General features: G+C 53.9%; 1 protein-coding gene across 1 annotated transcript in view; it reads left to right on the forward strand.

Moving 5' to 3' along the window:
- The first annotated feature begins 2,232 nt into the window (after positions 1-2,232).
- Positions 2,233-18,748, forward strand: part of Slc37a1 (solute carrier family 37 member 1) — a 49,228-nt gene continuing 32,712 nt past the window's right edge. The window contains exons 1-5 of the mRNA XM_026410081.2: positions 2,233-3,051; positions 6,391-6,615; positions 12,272-12,353; positions 17,895-18,024; positions 18,632-18,710. Coding sequence (XP_026265866.2) covers positions 6,560-6,615; positions 12,272-12,353; positions 17,895-18,024; positions 18,632-18,710 — 347 coding nt within the window. The 5' untranslated portion in view covers positions 2,233-3,051; positions 6,391-6,559. The remainder of the gene's footprint in view (positions 3,052-6,390; positions 6,616-12,271; positions 12,354-17,894; positions 18,025-18,631; positions 18,711-18,748) is intronic.

Here is an 18,748-nt window from a genome sequence, read left to right on the forward strand (position 1 = left end):
ATGGTGATTGTTTCTTAACAGCAACCTCATGTACACCGTAAATGTATACAACTTTTATTTGTTAGTTTTACATCAGAAAAACTTTTAAAAAGCAAAAACTGACTCAATGATGAGGCCCTCCCAGTGGTCTTGAGCTTGTATATACCTTTCAAGCATGAAACCTGACATGGTCATGGGGACACTCACACGTCTTCATCACCAAATATAAAATGTGTTATTTGGAAGTTTTGCACACGCCATCTCCTTTAAATATATTTTATATGCTGCTTACAATCACATAAAAGATTAATATAAAATTTGATGTTTATTAACATTTAATCTTTATTGGATCATAAGGTTAATATTTTCAGCCAATATTCTGCATGGGCCTTCAGTTCCCCTCTGGTTCCAGTGTGCCAGGCAACTAGGGTCATTTTTTTCTGAAGGAAGATGTGACAACCTCAGGACAACCTGTCCTGGGTCACATGGCATTCATGTGGTTAGCGATCATGGATGAGTGCCTCTGACCCAGGAGGGACGCCAGGCATCTCCCCAGGCCCTTCTAGGGGCAGGAGATAGATTTATGAGAAACTAATACCAATCCATGAGGTTTGCTCAGTGTTTCGACTGGGTGGAGGAGAAGCTGGCATCGGGAGGGCCAGAGCAGAAACATGAAAGTGTGAAAAGCCCAGGCTTTGGGATCTGAAGAGCTTTGAGCAAGAGTCAGCTGCAGAAGTGGTTTCAGGCCGTCCTGGGTGTGGAATAGCTGGAGGGTTGTTAATTAGATAGACAAGATCACATTTGGCTTTCAGGGGTCTTGCTTTTCGGTGCCTCCCAGTCCTGTGGCCAGCCTCAGGGCTAGCACGGGAGAAGCCCTGATCAGAGCCAGTGACCTGTGCCAGGAGTGGGGAGATGACTTGAAAGAGACATGAGAGTCAGGTTGGGCTGGTTTGGTGCCCACTAGGAATGGAGTAAGGAAGGAGAACTGGGAGAGAGAGAAAGAGACCTAGCCAAAGGGAGAGAGAAAACTGGAGCCCTGGGCTGCCTTCCTTGTGGGATATTGGCCAAAAGGCTTTCTGAAGCTGGCTCAAGAGCAGCTATAAGCTGGGCACATTTTCTTCCTGAGTGCAGAAGTCTTCTTAAAAGCCTAAATACGCTACCCAACTCTGCAAACAGCAAGGGATAGCACAGCATTCCTCAGACAGAGCAAGTCCTGAGGGTATACTGTGCAGCCTCCTCCAGACAAGTCTCAGGAAACAGCCTCAGGGTGCCTGGGCAGGGCTGGTGAGTCTGGATTTTACAGCCAGGCCTGAGATCAGGTGGCCGGCATCTTCCTGGAAAGTTTGCTTCCCGCCCCAGTTTGCTTTCCCAGGGAGTCTCTGGGCTGGGCTTGGATGCCATCCGTGTTGTACAGGGTTTCCCTAGGACATAATCAGACCCCCTACTCAGCTGTCCAGGGCCCCGTTTTGGCCAGAGGCAAGCGCAGTTTGGAGAACAGTCGTTCCGGGATGAAATGGAAGCTTCTACCAGGGCACCCCACCCATTGCTCTACACGTGGGCTTCTCCGCTGGCTGCTAAGTGTCACACTTCCAGGTGTGATCCATGTTAGTTCCACGTAGCCATTTCCGTGTGCCCGCTTTTACTCTGTGGGATGCTAATCTTCATGATCCGATGTGACTTATTGTGTCGCGATAAGACAATAGGAACAAAAGCCAGAAGGCCAAGAAAGACCCTCTTTAGTGCCGGGGCTCTGTGGGAGTCCGGTCCTTCCTCGCCGCCGTTGCCTAGAAGCCTAAAAGCGGCCCTAAGGACAAAGGGCCGGCGGTGCTGAGGCCCGCGGAAGCTCGGGTCGGCGGGGGGCGGGGGTAGCCAACCCGTAAGTGCCGGTGCGCCCGGCGGCCGGGAGGGCGCGCGGCAGGTGTGGGGACGCGGGACGGCCGCCGGGCAGCGCCACTCCGCGCGGGGGCGCCCCCGCCTGCGTCCCCAGGGCGGTCTGGGACCCTGCGCTCGGGGCCGGGGTCCCAGAGGGCGGGAGAGGGAGGAGCCGCGGCCCGGGCCGGCGCCCCGCGGCCGGGGAAAGCGAAAGGGCGCGGGGCCTCTGCGCGCCGCAGGAAGTCGCGAGCAGGAAGCGCCCGCGGCGGGCGGTGCGGGGCCCGGGCCTCCCCGGCGCAGGTGGGAAGCGGCCGCGCGGGAGGCGCTGCGGCCCGACCCTCCCCGGCCGCACCTGCCGGCCGCCGCGCACCTGCGCCCGGGGCCGCGCTTCCGGCCGCGCGCTGCGGGCTCGGCTCTCGCCGCCTTCTTCCTGGAGGTTTGCTTTATTTGGAGGGCGGGCGGCCTCAAGCTCTTTTCGTTGCGGAAAGTCTTTGAAGTCAGGGATCTAGAAGAGTGTCCCTAGGCGACCAGGCCAGGCGTCTGCTGCTTGGTGACGCTGCTATTCCGGGAAAGTGGAGGCAGAGGGCGCGGTCTTGGCCCGGCAGCCACTCGCTGAAGCCCCTGGCAGGGGTTCGCCAAGCTGTCCTGCCGGGTCCTTCCCCATCCCCGCCGCCGCCGTGACAGCTGGGGGGCTAGGGAGCCGACTGGAGGAGACCCGCGCATTGTCTGCCGCGCGATGGGGACGTGGGCGTGCCGGCTGCCTTCACCTCCTCCCGGACCGGCAGTTGTATTGTGTGGGGAGGAGCCGGACGAAAAGCCCTCGGGTAAGCTCGGAACCAGCACCTGGGCCTTCGGCTTGCTGGTCTGCTGAGCGGCTGTTCCCGGAGCCCGGAGCCTCCTGGCCAACCCGAGTGACAGCGACCTTCTGCTTATTATAGAGGGCTTAAAACGGCAGAAAGTTCGCGGGCCGCTGGCCACCAACCTTCAGCCCTGGCGGCCCACGCCCTGAGCCCAGTTCGGAGGAGGTGCTGTCTACGGATCTGCATTAGAATTTAGGATCCTGGAAGCCCCTCCCTCACCCCCAGGTTTCCATGCTAGAGGAGGGATTCGAAGCCTGCCTTTCCCGGGTCTCCTGAGCTCACTGCCGGGAAGCTGCTGTCTGCGTGTCCTGGAACTTAAATTGTGTCAAGTTGTGAGCTGGTAAATATACTCGATTTCCCCCACTCTTTCTTTATTCATGGCCTGGTATTCTCTATGCTACAAAACCTAGGCTCTAAATGTCCTGTCCCAGCACCTGGTCTTGGGGCTGCACTTACAGCCCAAGTGAGGGATGTCTGCCCATTGGGGTAGAGGCGTCTCGTGGAGTGGACAGAATTCAAATTCCTAGTTGTCCTGGAGCCCAGGAAGAGTGATGGTGATCATTTCCTTAAAGCTTGGAGAGTGCTTGCCCTGGAGAGGGAGTTTTGTATTCTCTCTCTTGATTTTTTAAAAAAGAAAAATGCATTAAACTTTTTTGGGGGGATGCCTTGTTCCCCATTCATGTTTGCTCTTGCAATGAGACCCAGTCTTAAAATTTTTCAACTACGTAAATGATTTGAAATATCTGAGACTGTGGAGACTAAGTGTGACCATGGGACGGTGCCCTGGAAAGACCCTTTCAACATTGTTCTTGCTATTACTCACTTTCAGCCTCCTCATCTGTCTCAGCAAGAGACCCAGAGGGCAGCCTCTGAGGGGAGGGACTGTGGGGGGCTCTCGGGTGTGTTTTCCCCTCTGCTCATCGATTTTGAGGAGCCTTTGACTAGGCTCTTTAGGAATAAGTCTAAGCCATGCTCCTTCTGGGTTTTAGTGGAAACAGTGTTGGGACGTTTGCTAAGTTGCTGTCTTGGACGGTGCAATGAAACTGCAATCAGATCCTTTTCTGGTAAATTCCAGGAAGAGTGATTTTTTAAAACTTTTGATGTATTTAGGCTGTGTGCCAAGACCAGAGTGCCACTTGCAAGGTGCTCCCTAGGGGGCCCTCTGCAGGGCATGGGCAGGAGGAAGCACAGTGGAGGGAGGAGGTACCTAAGGCAAACAGGGTGACCTGGAATTTGTCCCACAGTGTTGAGCCACCCAGGCTTGGTGCCTCCTTTCCTCGTTTTTTTCTCCCTGTGAAGTGAGTGCCCTGACTCTTCTTCCGGGTGGCCTTGGGCTCTGTGAGGGCATGTCACCTTCATGACCTACTTGGTCCTGGAGCCGCCCATCCGGGAAACTGGGCTTCAGTGGGTGCTGCACAGGCCAGCGCCCTCCAGGTGTCAAATCCCCACTTGTGTACACCTCTAAGTGAGCTCACTGTGAGAATGTGTAGCACTTTGTTTCCACCCATCTCACAAGGGGAAGAACCCATAACAAGGAATCAAGGAGCTTCATTTTCCTGCCTATGTTTCAGTGCCTTCTGGTTCTCTGTTGTTAAAGACCCTACAGGCAGAGTAGAGGTATATTGCTGAATTGATGCAGTTGACAGTAGCATATTTTCAGACATACATGCATGTAGAAGCATTTGGTGGAGGAAGAATTTGACTCTGACCATCCATTTCCAGGCACTGTACAACTGAAATCAAATCCTTTACTATAAAGTCATCGATTTAAAATAGTTTCTCCCAGTCTCAAACAGGGGCGCACTCATTTTGAGCAAAATTTTAGCAAAATATCATTTCAATCTAAAGATTTGAACAAAAGCAGTTTTAAAGATTTGCAGTCATTCATTCAATGTGAGGTGTTTGTTTTGTTTTGAGATGTAGTCTTTCATGGATGGTTGCTTAGGCTGGCAGAGTAATGGGGATTACAGGTACGCGACACCCTGCCTGGCTTCAGCATGAATCTGAGTGCTTATTTTGAGGTGGGAAATGGGAGCAGGGCCTTCACCTGCAACCCCCATCTTCTCTGGGGTTCAGCCCAAATCGCCCTGGCTGGTGATAATTGAGCAGGAACTGCATACCACAGGCTCTGTGTCAAAGGCTTCTGGGGATTATCTTTTTGTTTTTCTAATGCTGTAGGAGTGGTCAGGCCATCAGCCCCATTTTGGGGTGGAGAAGGTAAGAGAGCAGAAAGTTAAAAGACTGGCTGGGTTCAGGCAGCCCCAGGGCAGTGGTGGAAGGTTTCCTGGTGTGATGAATGAGTCATACCTGCTAAGGTCCTCGGCAGCCCTGGGGAAGGGTGCCGTTCTCCTAGGCAGAGGGGAGACAGGGGAGTGAGACTTCAGGATGAATGGTCTGCAAAGCATTTGAATTGCTTTGTAAACTGTGATAAAGAAAAATCCAGGAATGTGTGATTCTTTGGTTGTCTGCTGTGCTGGGGACTGAGCTATCACTGAGTCATGTCCCCAGCCTAGAATGTGCATTTTAAAAAAATGTTTTTAGTTGTAAATGGACACAATACCTTTATTTTGTTTATTTACTTTTATGTGGTGCTGGGGATTGAACCCAGGGCCTCACACATGCTAAGCAAGTGCTCTACCACTGAGCCCCAGCCCCAGCCCTAGGATGAGCATTTTTTGAAAGCTTGCTCTGGAGAAAGGAGAGAGTGAATGTGGGGAACTATCCTGTTTTGAAAGACGGAGTGACAGCCCTACAAGCCTGGAGCTTGGCTTTGCCACAGGAGACCAGTCTTGGTGGCCAGGCCTCTTATCCACTCACGGGCCTCCCCCATCCCTTCCTGTATTGTTTTCCTTCAGCTCCACCTTCAGAGGGGGACAACTTTCCAGCCTCACTTAATGCAGAGGTAGATATGGGGTGGAGTTCACAACCACCACACTCCCGTGGGTTTTGATTGAAATTTCAAAGCCACAGTTAAGTGATGGATTAGCTCTGCCATTTTGTCCAGCCCACAGTCTTCTCTGTCTCCATGGCTCAAAGGTGGCCTTGTCCACAGTGGATGGAACTGAGCAAGCCTTGTGCCCTGCCGTACTCTGAAAATGGGGCACATGATGGAACCAGTGGGCGCACACTGGGTTTCTTGTGAACATCGTGGTTGGCCTGCGTGGTGTGCTGGCTGAGAGTGCAGGGTTGACCTCCAGCAGAGTTGCAGATGGAGTGAGCACTACCGCTCCTTTTGGTACACCATGAGAGCATCTTGTGAAATTCATTTCCATGGCCTTTGCACAGACCGCCTCCTCGGGTGCTCTATTTCCAGCCAGTAGCCCTCAGAGTGGGACTTCCTCTTTTTTTTTTTTTTTTCCTTTTTTGGTACGGGGGACTGAACTCAGGGGCACCCGACCACTGAGCCACATCCCCAGCCCTATTTTGTATTTATTTAGAGACAGGGTCTCACTGAGCTGCTTAGGGCCTCATTAAATTGCTAAGGCTGGCTTTGAACTCACGATCCTCCTATCTCAGCCTCCCAAACCGCTGGGATTACTGGCGTGCCCAGCTTGGGACTTCCTCTTGTACCAAAAGTCCAGTTGTAATCCAGACTGGGTAGCACTGCCCTATATCTGTGTGGTCACCCAGGTGCCATGGTCAGAACCCCAGACTTGAATACCTCTTGCTCTCTCCTCAGAGTGCCACCCCCCTCTGGAGAGAAGCGGGGAGGAAACCAGGACCCCGGGCACCCTGCACCTCTACTTCCAGGCTGGGTGGGTGAAGACGGGGTCTGCAGCCAGGATCTACAGCCTATTGATGAAGCATCTTCTTCCGTGACCAAAGCTCCAAGGTCAGGGACACTGTAAATGGCTCGACTCCCTGCCGGCATCCGCTTCATCATCTCCTTCTCCAGGGATCAGTGGTGAGTCCTGCTGGGTGCATGTGACGCGGTGTGTGGGTGGGTGGGGGCCTCCGGTGGTGGGTGACTTTGTTCCATGTTAGCGCATGGGTGACTGGTTTCTTCTTTAGCGGTTGAGTTGCTGCTGGCCTTGGAAGCAGTGGCCCAGAGCCCTGAGAGGTATCCTTCGCCTTTGGTACTGGTGTCAACAGATGGCACTGGGCTCCTTGGCAGTCTTCAATGTTTCTTTAACATCTCGGTCCCTACAGAAAATAGCCACTGACAACCAGCCAGACTGTGAAATGGCTATGGGTGGACTGAGCACGGCGACCCTGAGCCCAGAAGGGTGGGCTGGCTGGAGCCGAGCTTTCAGAGAACACAAATCCACACAGCTCCTGGCAGACCGAGTGCCACTCTGTGTTCCAAGAGCATCCCCCTTGCCAGCTCTGAGGCCGCTCCTCACAGTGGCTCCCAGGAAGCAGGTGGCAGGTCGGAGTTGGCTGTTGTCTGTCCTCCAGCCTCCCCTGCCAGCCTCCCCTGCAGATCCGTGTCCAGAGGAAGAACCATCAGTCTCCTACCTTTTTACCATGAGTGCTGGGGGCTAACAAGGACAGATGAATGAGAGAGGGGACAGAATCAGTGGAGGGGAGGTTATAGGAAAGTGTGCTCAGAGGGGCATTTAAAATCGGGGGCTTATTATCATCTTACATAAGGGAAGGGGGAGGGGAGGCACAGATGAGAAAACAAATGGTTTTATGGAAAGATAAGTGGGCCGCTGAGAGAGCCAGGGCAGGTGGGTGGGCATGCCTGCTTCTGGTGGGGGAGGCTGCTCTTCCGTGGTGAGCACTGACCTTCCCGCCGCTCCCTGGGGAGGGCTTGCTACAGTGGAGTTCTTCTGCGTTGGTTTGGGGGACTCTGCTTTTAGCAAAAAAAAAAAGAGGTTTCAGGAGCTCAACTATCTTCTGCTCAAAATGATGCTCCTCACCGCGGCCTGTTCTGGACCTGTTCTCCCGCACCCTCTGCAGTGTCCCAGGCCCTGCTGGCCGGTGGAGCAGCCGCAGACTCTCTCAGGTGTGATTTGAAAATACCTGGGGGTCACTTCCCTGGCTGACTTATTTTATATGTACTGGGACTCGAGCCACCATCTTCAAATACTTAGTGTTTAGCTTCTTTGTTTTGTAACTTTGCTTCGATGTAACTTCAAACCCCCAGAACTTACGTTCTTTGAATTCTAAGTTGCATTCTTAGGACATTCTAAGAATGTTACAAAGAACTATAGGACTCATATGGATCCCAGATGTTGCCATTTGGCTTCTTCCCTGTGTGTGCGGGCAGAGGTAGATAGGGTGTCACACACACTGCGTGTTCTAGCCCTCTTAAGAGTTGCCGAGATCGGACCCTGGTTTCTAAATATTTCCATGTCTACTTCCAATGAGCAACATGTTTTCTTGGGCTGGGGTGCAGCTCAAGGCGGGCACTTGCCTCGCTTGTGCAAGGGCGCAAGGCCCTGGGTTCTGTCCCCAGGACTGAAAAAGAAAATAAAAGAAAAAGAAATTCTCTTATATAACCTCAGCATGAAGAGCAAAGTTGGGAATTGTAGCAGCTATAAAATAACATTATCTAATTCACAGTCCACATGAAACACAATATCAAATGTCCAATTATGCCTTTGCCACTTCTCCCCTCGGGCTCCCACCAGGATCACGCCCGTGTTCAGTTGTCCTGTGGGTTTCATCTCCTTTTCTCTGGAACCATCCCTTGGCCTTTTCTCTTTTTGCGACCCAGATGCTCTTGAAGGACTCAGACCATTTGTTGTATGGCCCGTTCCTCGTTTTGGACGTGTCTGGTGCTTCCTCAGGGTCACACTCAGATGAGGCGTTTGGGGCAGAAATCCTACCGAGGGGAGCAGCTTTCCTGCTGGTGGAGAAGGAGCCCTGAGATGGGGTCAGGAGCTGGAGGGGATGAGGTGATATGGATTGGCACCGGGCCCAGGGCGGACTCCTGGAGGTAGATGGGTACAGAAGTAGATGGATGTATTCTAGGGGGCATGTGGTCTCAAGGACACTCCTGGGGGTCCCTGGAGGTGCACCTCTGTCCTGGGTGAGCATGGTTGGGACTTGCTTGCTGGCTAGGAACTTGGGGTTAGCCCAGACATCGCTGTGGTTCTGTTGAAATGCTGTCATCGGGATGGCCGAGAGGGGTGCTGGGTGTGAGGAGCACGGGGTGTGTTCACTCTTGGTCATGTTTGCCTCAGTCTAAATATGATCCAAAACAAAGTAAAAAGATTGCCTTTGCCTAAAGCCACAGACGGTCCTCTCTAGAGTCTTGGAGCCCGCTGCCAAGTCGGAGTGTCAAGAGGCCCTCCCTGCCCCCTCCAGCTCCCAGCATTCCTGGCATGCAGCCAGGTGGGCCACTGCCCCCCTGTGTGGTCACACGGCCCCCTCCCCATCTCCTTTCTTTTGAGGGCACCCATCATCAGATGAGGAGCCCACCCTCATCTGTGTGACCCCACCGAAGCTAAGTACATCCTCAGAGACCCTCGCTCTGAATAAGGTGGCATTCCAAGTTGTGAGATGACCTGAGTTTTTGAAGCACACTATTTAGTTCCACAAAGAATGGATAAAAGGAAATAAATAGCATTTCAAACTCTTCATACATTATTTTAAAAACTGAAGATAAAATACTGAATGTAGTAGGGCTTCAGGAGGTCACTGGGACTTCAGTCACATTGTCCTGGCTTAGTCTCATGTGTGCTCCCCTGAGACCGGCCATATCCAGATGGCATCGGAAGAACCAGCCTGAGCCTCTGCTGCAGTCACACCTTCTTGAAGGAGAAACCAAACCTCTGGTTCTTCCCACTCCCCAAATCCTGCGGAGGACAGGGAGGAAGGACGAATCTGGAAACGGAGGAAGTGGGGCGGCTTGACCAGCCGTGAAGCCAGGGTTTCCTCCCCAGTCTCCAGGGAGTTCCACCTGCCCTGCAGTTGACCCTCCACGGACCCCCCAGGGCCGTTCATCCGGTGCTTCATTTCTACCCCACAGAACCTGGTTTCCGAGGTGGGGTTGCTTCCCCGTGTGGAGAGCTCTGTGTTTAGGGGGCAGACAGGCCCCTCCTGGGGGGCACCTCAGCCTGTATACCACCTGCCTGGCACCATCTGCAGAAGGGTTAGAGAAGCAGGGCAGCAACAGAGCTGGCCCCAGGTCTCATCCCTGACAGCCCTAGAGGCCAAGAACGCAGTGCGTGCTGGGGCTGGGCACTCTCCAGCCATCACCCCATTGAGGGGTGAGGGTGTTATTTCCAGGGTGCAGGGTAGTGGATGGAGGGCCTGAGCCGGCGGCCCACCTGCTGGGTCAAGAGGCCTTGTCAGTCTGTAGCCTGTGAGTTCACGGTCAGGTTGCACAGATCTGTGGTCCCTCGCTCCCACCACGCGCTCCAAGGAGAATCTGTGCTTTCTCCTCCTGCACTGGCTTGCGAGGTGTTGGAGGAACTGAGAACTCTGTGCTTCTTGCAGAGATTTGAAAGGGGGCGGGGCAGGGACGCCTTGGGGCTCACAGGCCAGCTGTGGGCTGAAGCAGGTCCTTCCCACGTGGTAGCTGAGGCACACATGGCAGTGCGTGTGGAGCGGTTTCAGCCAGAGACTCCAGAGACTTCCGTGCTCTGCCCCAGGGGTGCGGTCAGGCAGGAGGACATAGACCAGGCTTCTGCCGTGAGTCCCTGCACTGTAGGCACGGCTCTTGTGCTTTGGGCTCCAGTGTAAGCCACACACTCATTGTTTAGAGTCTACTTTCTTCTCATCTGGTCATTGACGGGCTTGTGGGGGAGATCCTTGAGAAACCGTTGGTGTGTTTCCCTGAGGAAGGAGAGCTGTGGGGCACTCTCCAGTCAGGAGCCGGTGCTAGTCAGTTTGGTTTTCTCCTTTCCCCAAGGCCGTGTTTCCGAGGCTACAGGGGAGAGTCCCAAGGTCCCACCAGCCATTTTCCCACCTGACATAGGTCTTCATTATTATTTTTTAATCAGGAAACCCTTATCTGGCTTCTGATTTTTCTGGTAGCCAGAGGGGCAGGTACCCCTCAAATTCTAGGATCCTGGGTGTGATTCACAGAAAGCTTCCCTGGAGGAGCAAGTCACACATGGCAAACATGGTGAGTGGCAGGAATAATGATGCCAGCATCCCCGTGGGCAGGGACATGGGCAGGGATGAGGTCATTGTTGATTCCGATGGTTGCCACACGATTGAAGCCATTGGCCTCTCTGGGCCAGAGGCAGGACAGGTCTCAAGGTGGACAGTGCCTGACCCCACAGCAGCAGCTTCCTGGCCGGAGCCCCTTTGCCTCACCTCCTGTCAAATGCTGTTCCTCCCGCCATTCCCTCCCCAGCAAGCCGTTTCCTGGGTGGGTTCCGCCTGTGGACTGGACTCAACCTCCGCCTCTTACTGCACTTCCTTTCCTCCTTCTGTCCCCCACGCTGCCCAGGCCTGCCCTTGCCCCTTGCTCCTGGCCAGGGCTGCGGGCCAGTGTCTTTCTGTCACGGGCCGCCCTCAGAGCTGGCTGGTGTGGCTGCCTCTCCCTACTGAAGGTCAGTCAAGTGTCCTGTCGGCCTTGCCCATGTGCCTCTGGGGTGCCGAGACTAAACAGCCTTCAAATGAGCATGATCTGAAGTGCCCGGGACAGCAGGCGACACCAAGGCCTTCTAGCTAACGATGTTGTAAACTAACCAACCCCGCCTTCGCGTCTGCTCTGCAAATACTCTGTTCTTCATCTGAGTCCCAAATTTCTCTTTAGTTACAGTTTTTTTTAAATTGACAAATGTGGTATTTTGATCTAATAATAAATAGGTATTTGGCCTCTGCCCCTGATCCGTGGCATACAGCTCCAGGATCCTGAAACCATGTCTTCTTGTCTGCTAGTGAGGTGACTGGTGGCTGAGGGCTCCTGATCTTCTCAGGATGGGGACAGGTTGCCAAGGGGACAACTGTGTGATTAGAGGGTTGAAACTTGGATCACAACCCCTGCGGGAGGAGAGAGGCTCAGGTCACTTGATCGCCAGCAGCAGTGATGTAATCGGCCGTGACCAACAAAGCCTCCAGGTGGCTGCATACGGTGCTGCGGGGTGGTATGGGCATGGAAGCTCGCCCTCTCCTGCCCCTACGCAGCGTCTCTTCCAGCGGCATCCCTTGTAATAGCTTCATGACAAACGGGCAGAGGCTCGCAAAGTGCTGCAGTGATACCCGAACCTGAGGGGAGGGGGTGGTAACGCGGACTTATGACCAATTGGTCACAACCTGGGACCTGTTGACCTCTGAAGCTGGGCCGTCTTCTGCCACGGAGCCCTCGGCCTGTGGCACCCAAGGACCCCTGCAGGCAGGCAGGGTCAGCAGGAGTTGGAGTGCAGTGCAGAAGCCCCCCTTGGTGTCCACTGAGAACCGCTCGATGCAGGGACAGCCCCACGTCTGCTGTCCAGAGTGGCGTGGGGGGTGGGGGTAAGGGTGGGAAAAGCTGGTTTCTCCTCTTACGACATTTAAATGGTTTCAGTGCAGACAAGTGGCCGTGCGGATTTGTTTTAGGTCGTGCTGTTGCGGTGATGCGTGAGCAGGGCCAACGGCTGATCCCGGGCAGGAGGCGTGCAGGGCGGGCTCCCCCAGCCGTCTCACCCGCCTCCTCCGCCTGTGTTCTGTTCCAGGTACAGGGCCTTCATTTTCGTCCTGACGTTTCTGCTGTACGCCAGTTTCCACTTATCCCGAAAGCCCATCAGCATAGTGAAGGTAAGAAACGACCCAGATCACTCCATTTCATATCCTGCCTAAACTCTCCATGCGGAACCAGCTACTCAGGAAGTTTGAGGGAGGTGAGGCGCGCGGTGGGCAGGGAGAAAAGAAATGGTCAGAAATAGGTTTTTTGCTGCATTTTTGGTTTTTTGCCCCTACATTCCCTTTTCAGAAATTTAGACCTTTGAAATGTTTCTAGGCTTTATAATTTTAGAGTTATTATGCTTGTATAAGTTAGCAGTTCCAGAATTTTCTAGATTATTTAAATATTTACTTTATCTTATGCAAATTTTCTTTCCAAGTACATCTAGTTCTAAGTGGTTTCCCAAATTGCTTCAGCCCTGAGTCTCCCACCGAGGTGGTTCTCTGTGACTCAGGAAGTTGTTGAACAGGTATCCCAGTAGATCTGAGGAAGACCAAAGCAGACATTCCTCCATAATGACCGGTCCCTCCTCCTGCCCACAGACCATCTGCAAGCTTGGATGGCCTTTGACTCTTGCTGTAGAAGGAGCCAGGAAACTGCCATGGCAATAGCCCATGTGCAGCTCAAAGGCCCCTCGCTTACCTTCCCGCAGCTGCAGGCACCAGGTTCAGGATTGTGACCCTGCAACCTTGTGGCCAGCTTCCTCCCCTCCCACAGGGCCAGGCAGACAGCTGCCCTGCAAGTCCTCTGGGCAGTGGGAGGCAGCCCCCAGGCCCCTACTTCTGTGGCAGGTCTGCATCCCTCCCCAGTGCCTTTACCTAGATGTCAGGTGCTCAGTGACTCAAAACCTTCTCCAGCTCCCCCAGACCCTTGGGAGTCGGAGTTTCTGCACCCGCCTAGTGACTGACTGGGATATTCGCAGACCTGTAAGCACATGGTTTTCAGGAGAGCTAGAGATGAGAAAAGAGGCGACGGCCTTAGTAAAATCTCACCTCAGCAGCAACAGCCCCTGGAAGTTTGAACGCTGCTACTTCTTGTCCTTTTGGTTAGAGAAATTCATGGACAGCTCAAGAAAATAGCAGATTACAAAAATGGAAGAGACCCCTGCAGCGGGAGTGAGCAAGCGGAGCTGGAAGGCACGGTCAAGGGGGCCCTTGTAGGGCTTCGAGATTGACCTGGGAAGGTCTGGGTGGATCGTGGGGGAGTGACCGCCTCCAGTACCAGATGGAGGGATGCAGCATCACCCTGAGGCCACCCACCTCTCGGGCATGTAAGGCAGGGCGGGCCAGTGGAGGGCCCCAAGGTCAGGAAGTGGCCCTTGGACTCCATCCGATGGCCACCAGCATCCCCGTCTGGCCAGGAAGGGATGTGAGCATGGTTTATGTCCACTCTGCCAGCTCCTGTCAGGCCCCACCCTGACTCTGGTGTGCAGGAGTGTCCCCTCCTAGGCTCCTAGGGCTTGCTGAGGAGGGGTCTTGTGTCAGGCTCTCGGGTCAGTATTTCACAAGGAGCAATAACTGCAGCGGAGGGCCCCCCTGCTGTGACAGGGCGCTCACGTGCTCTGTTCATGGTCCTCACAGCAATCCTGTGAGAATCCTTCCCAGGAAGCCAGGCCTCCCTGCAGGGCTGGGGCTCACTCAGGCAATACCAGTGTCTGCCCTGACTCCGGGTCCCTCTTTAATCACTCTGCCTCAGGGTCTCCAGGACATTTAATCACCTCAGTATGGTCAGTGTCTCAGCCAGGTTTTCTTTAACACCCAGAATTTCTGATTTGGCACCACGGGGCTACCTGGGTATGGGTTGGCCGTATGCTGAATCTTATGGGCTTCTTTGCCTTTTAAGATAGATAAAAATACACTCCCCACATGGTAACTCGGACTTTACGCTCCTTGTGAAGTTTCACAGGCTTTAGCTCATGTTATAAATAACAGCAGAGAAGCTGCAAGCAGTAAGGATTCTGTTGACCCAAGGAACAGTTTGAATAATTATCGAAGGCTTGCATTTCTAGAGTTGTTATGAACAGAACTTCCCTGCTTACTTGAAATTGGCCAGCAGGGCGTGTAGATGATAAAGTGATTCATGGTTTCTAACTCATTGGCCTCTCAGGCCAGGTTCAGACTTGGCTGTAATCACTGCTGATTAAGTTTGTTTATCTCTGATTAAAAACTGTGTCTATAAAAATGATGATGTGAGCAGGGCTCGGACCGTGGTGGTGTCACACACGACCCTTGTCCCTTTTCCTGCTGCTCCACCCGCATCCTGCCTTGTGACTTGAGGCAGGTGTCCACCCAGGCTGCTAGGGAGGTGAGGTCTGCACCCCCCTGCCAGCGGAGACCTTTCGGGGACCCTTTTCCCCAAGGCCTGGCAGGGAGCTTCTCAGACAGCTAAGCTGCTGGTCCCTGGACAAAGGCAGAAATGGGGACATTGCTTAGAGTGTGCCCAACCCTCTCCACCGACACAAGAGCTGTGAGAAGAAAACTTTAAAATATTCAGAGTCAGACGGACAGCAGGAGGTCTGAAAAGTCAGAAGCCGCACTACGTCTTTGGGCATAAGCTCACTCTCTAGCACCCTGAGCTCCCTGGGTCTCCCTGGGTTGACGTCTGAACAGAAGGCAGTCCAAGAGACGTTTCAGCAGGGATTTTTTTAATTGAATAAAATCTTAAAGTTTAAAGGATGTCTAGGAAGTCATCACTAAAGAAAGTGTGGAAAAGATAACATGTTTTGCTGAAATGAAAATGTAAAAAAGCTTAACATGTTTTTAAATATCAGCTGAGTTATTAAGATATTGCATGAAAACAGACAAAATGGTCTACAAAATAGAGAATATGGCGTATTTGAAGGTGATGAGAAAAGTGTAGGTGTTTATGTACCTGGTTTGGGTGTGGGGATGGAAGCCAGGCCCCCATGCTGGATTAGCACACACTCCCCCCAGCCCCACGCCTGCTCAGCGTAGCTTACTTAGTGTTGGTGTTGGCACAACTGGGTATTCATCTACAGGACAAAAAGTTTCACTCCCTATCTTGATAATAATTATAACTAATCATAATAATAAATGGGTGATTACATATTTAAATGTAATAAATACAAAACAAAAATCCAAGAACAAGACTGCTTGTCTTAGGAGTATGAATTAGGAAACCCAGAGGAACAGTGGATGAGGGCATGAACAGGTAGTTCACAGGCCCGGAATCCACACTCCAAGAGATGCGTGAACCACATTCAAGTTTGTTAGAATTCACAGATGCAGGTTCAGGTCACAAGATGGCTTTCTGAGCTCAGCAGGCGCACTGGGAGCCTTCCCCTGTCGGTGGTGGTGTGTGGAAGAACTCCAGTCGTCAGGGTGTTTGGACGGTATTCTGGGAACACCTACTGAAAGCCCCGGTACAGCTGCCTGATCCTGGGCCCTGTCAAGGGCCAGTGACACAGAGAGGTGCTGTCTGTCTATGACCAGTCTTTACAGCAGCCCTGGGACTCGGACACTGTCATGCCAGCTCCAGAGCTGGGAGAGCAGCTGCGGTCGCCCAGGGCAGGACAGGCACAGGGGTCCACAGCGGCTACCTGTCTGCAGACGTAGCCTGTGCCCCTGACCAGATGTCAAGCCATGCTCCTCAGGTGACAGCGCCAGCAAGCTTTTTCTGCTGGCTTGTGAATAAATAGATCACTTCTACTCTGTTGTATTTTCTGGGGGTAGTCCTCCCCAGAACGTTACATGATGAAGGAATAGGTGAAAATGGTGTACCAAGCGGTGGTCTGCAGAATTCCATTTTCTTGCTTCTGCCTAAGGCTACGTCAGACACCTCAGGTTAGCCCTGCAGACAGTTCCCCCTTGTCCTGGCAGTGTGCCCTTCTGTCCTTTTGTCAGGGAGCTGGACAGGAGAGCCTGCAGGCTGTGGCCAGGTGGGCTTCTCAGCTGCTGTAAGAAGAGGCTGGGAAGGATGGCAGGGACACCCAACTTCTGGAGGAGCAGAGAGCAGTATGAAATCAGGGAAGGGACGGGGAAAGGAAGGTACAGGAACCCTCAGGTCTCTCCTGATCCTGATCCCTGGGTGCAGCAGGTGGCCCAGGGGGAAGCAGCCAAGGCCAGAGCAGGCAGGCAGGTGATAGCGTGGATTAGCCGGACGGGGAGGCCCATGTGGACAAGGAAAGCTGTTTGGAGGTAGCGACATTGCCTGTGTGAAGCAGAGCTCTGGGCTGGTTTTAGGGCAGTGTTTAAGTGGCAGGCAGCCCAGTGGTGATGGCGGAGCATGTTACCCAGAGCAGCTGTGCACATGAACCCTGCCAGGGCTCAGTCACTGGTACCCAGGTAAGCAGGCTGTGGACCTGGTGTCCAGCCTGGCTGGCCATGGCGGGCAAGGGCTGCCTTTCAGAGGGGACTGCTCCCTCCTGAAGGAGGTGGACAGGACTTCTGGCTGCCACCTACTGGTGACCAGAGTGGCCCCTTGCCCTCTGCGGTGCCCCACGGTGTAGCCAGCTTTCCATGCCACGTCAGCCCCTGCCTCTCAGGCTCCAGCTTACTGAGGTCCCTCTGAGGGACACTTCGCTGACCACAAGGACCCCTCCTTCCTGCCCTTGCTCACCCCTGATGGACTGGTTCATCTGAGCTCTTATTAAAGAAGCCACAGGACAGGAGAGAGTGTGGAGGCCACCCAGGAGGGGCCACCTGTGACAGAGCAAGTTGCTTGTTCCTCAGTTTCCCCACCACCAGGTGGCCCCAGCTGTGACGGTTGTTCTAGGGAATGTGGCAGGAAGCCCCTGCCCACGTCCCCTCTCTGCCTCCTGACCATCACTTGCCTGTCCCCGGGTCTGCAGCCCGAGGGCCGTGCTAAGCCGTGGTGCTCACCATCACCATCCCAGTGACTGTTGAGCCAGTGAGCAGCGGCCTGACTGCAGTGGGGGACGTGAAGCAGGATAGCGAGTGACCTGCTGTCCCTGTCAGTCTTTGGCAAGCTCCCTACCTCGCCCTCCTTGGCTCCAGGGTTGCTTGCTGGTCTTGAGGACCCCACGGTGGACTGGTGGCCTCCTCACCCAGGCATGATTTTAAAACTGGGGTATGATTTGTCCATAGTGAACTACACAGGTGTTGGGTGTCTGGCTGACAAACCTTGGCCTGCATCTGGGTGTGCAGCACCCAGGTCAGGGATCCGGCCCCGTCCAGCTCCCTGAAGGCCCCCTGTCCCTGTCTCCTTGACCCTCCTCTGGGAACCACAAGTCTCACAGCCAGCCCTGAGCACTCATCTGCCTTTTCTTCATAGAGATGGAATCATACAGAGGGAGCTTCTTAATGTGGCCCGGCCTGGGGCATCTTCTTTCTTGTGGTTGTACAGTTGTCTGCATCCGACAAAACGGACCTGCTGCTTCCCTTGTGGGCAGTGAAGGGAATGGCAGGCCATCCTCAGCCCCGACCCCTCGGTGGCTGTGTGAGTGCTCGTTAGTCACACGTGTGTGTAGGCGTGGGACTGCTAGTGAGCCTCGCCACAGCGGCTCCCGAGGCCCTTGCAGACCCCTCCCCAGTGGGCCTCATTTCTGCCTGAGGAGGCAGTTGCCCTAGGACGAGGGACGGCCCAGGCCGAGCCTCTGAGGACACTAGCCCTGCTCTGTGCTGCCTTCTCCCTAGGGTGAGCTGCATAAGCACTGTGCTGGGGGTGAGGCTGAGCCCAGCTTCAGTGGCCAGAGCAGCAGCACCGGCCACAGGCCCCCTCGCCAGCTCCCGGACAACGAGACCGACTGCGGCTGGGCCCCGTTTGGTGAGTTGAGCGTCAGCCCGCCCGTTTGTCCAGGTACCCCTGGGCCTGGCCTGTCGCAGCTCTCCGGCCTTGCTGATTTGAGTGCTGTTCTCAGGTGTGAGTGTGTCTCCATGCCAGCCCTGTCCTGGCAAAGAGCAGTCATCACAGTGTGGCCACCACGTCTGTGCTGACAGCACTTGCCACCCTGATACGGTTCTCCAGTGCTCAGGAAACCTAAAGATCTTTTATATTTTGCATTTGTCCCACTTGGAAGTGAATGGGAAGAAGAGAGAAAGCACTGGGACCTGGTGTGGGAGGCTGAGGTCAAGCCAGGGACATTCAAACACCAGGTGACCTGGCACCTGCCTCCGGGAACAGTGGGGATCGTGTCTGAACCAAAAGGTGCATATTCAGGGATAACTTGAAAATATGACACTTGATTTTTCTTTGCAAAAAAATTAAACACAATTTGGGCTACCAAGCTTTCTGTGTTCAGAACCAGCCCTCCTACTTCCTGAGCACCCCTGGCTTTAGATTTCGAGAACAGTTGTTTTGTATTTTGTAGCACTGCCCCAGAACTAAACTAAGCTATGCTGAGCATTTCCTGTTGATTTTCCAATCTGTGTAGATAAGAACAACTATCAGCAGCTGCTCGGGGCCCTGGACTACTCCTTCCTGTGCGCCTATGCTATTGGGATGTACCTGAGGTAGGTCTGCTTGAGTTTCCGGACGCATCCCCGGGCTT

Source organism: Urocitellus parryii, chromosome 2, assembly GCF_045843805.1.
Source record: "Urocitellus parryii isolate mUroPar1 chromosome 2, mUroPar1.hap1, whole genome shotgun sequence".
Lineage (NCBI taxonomy): Eukaryota > Metazoa > Chordata > Mammalia > Rodentia > Sciuridae > Urocitellus > Urocitellus parryii.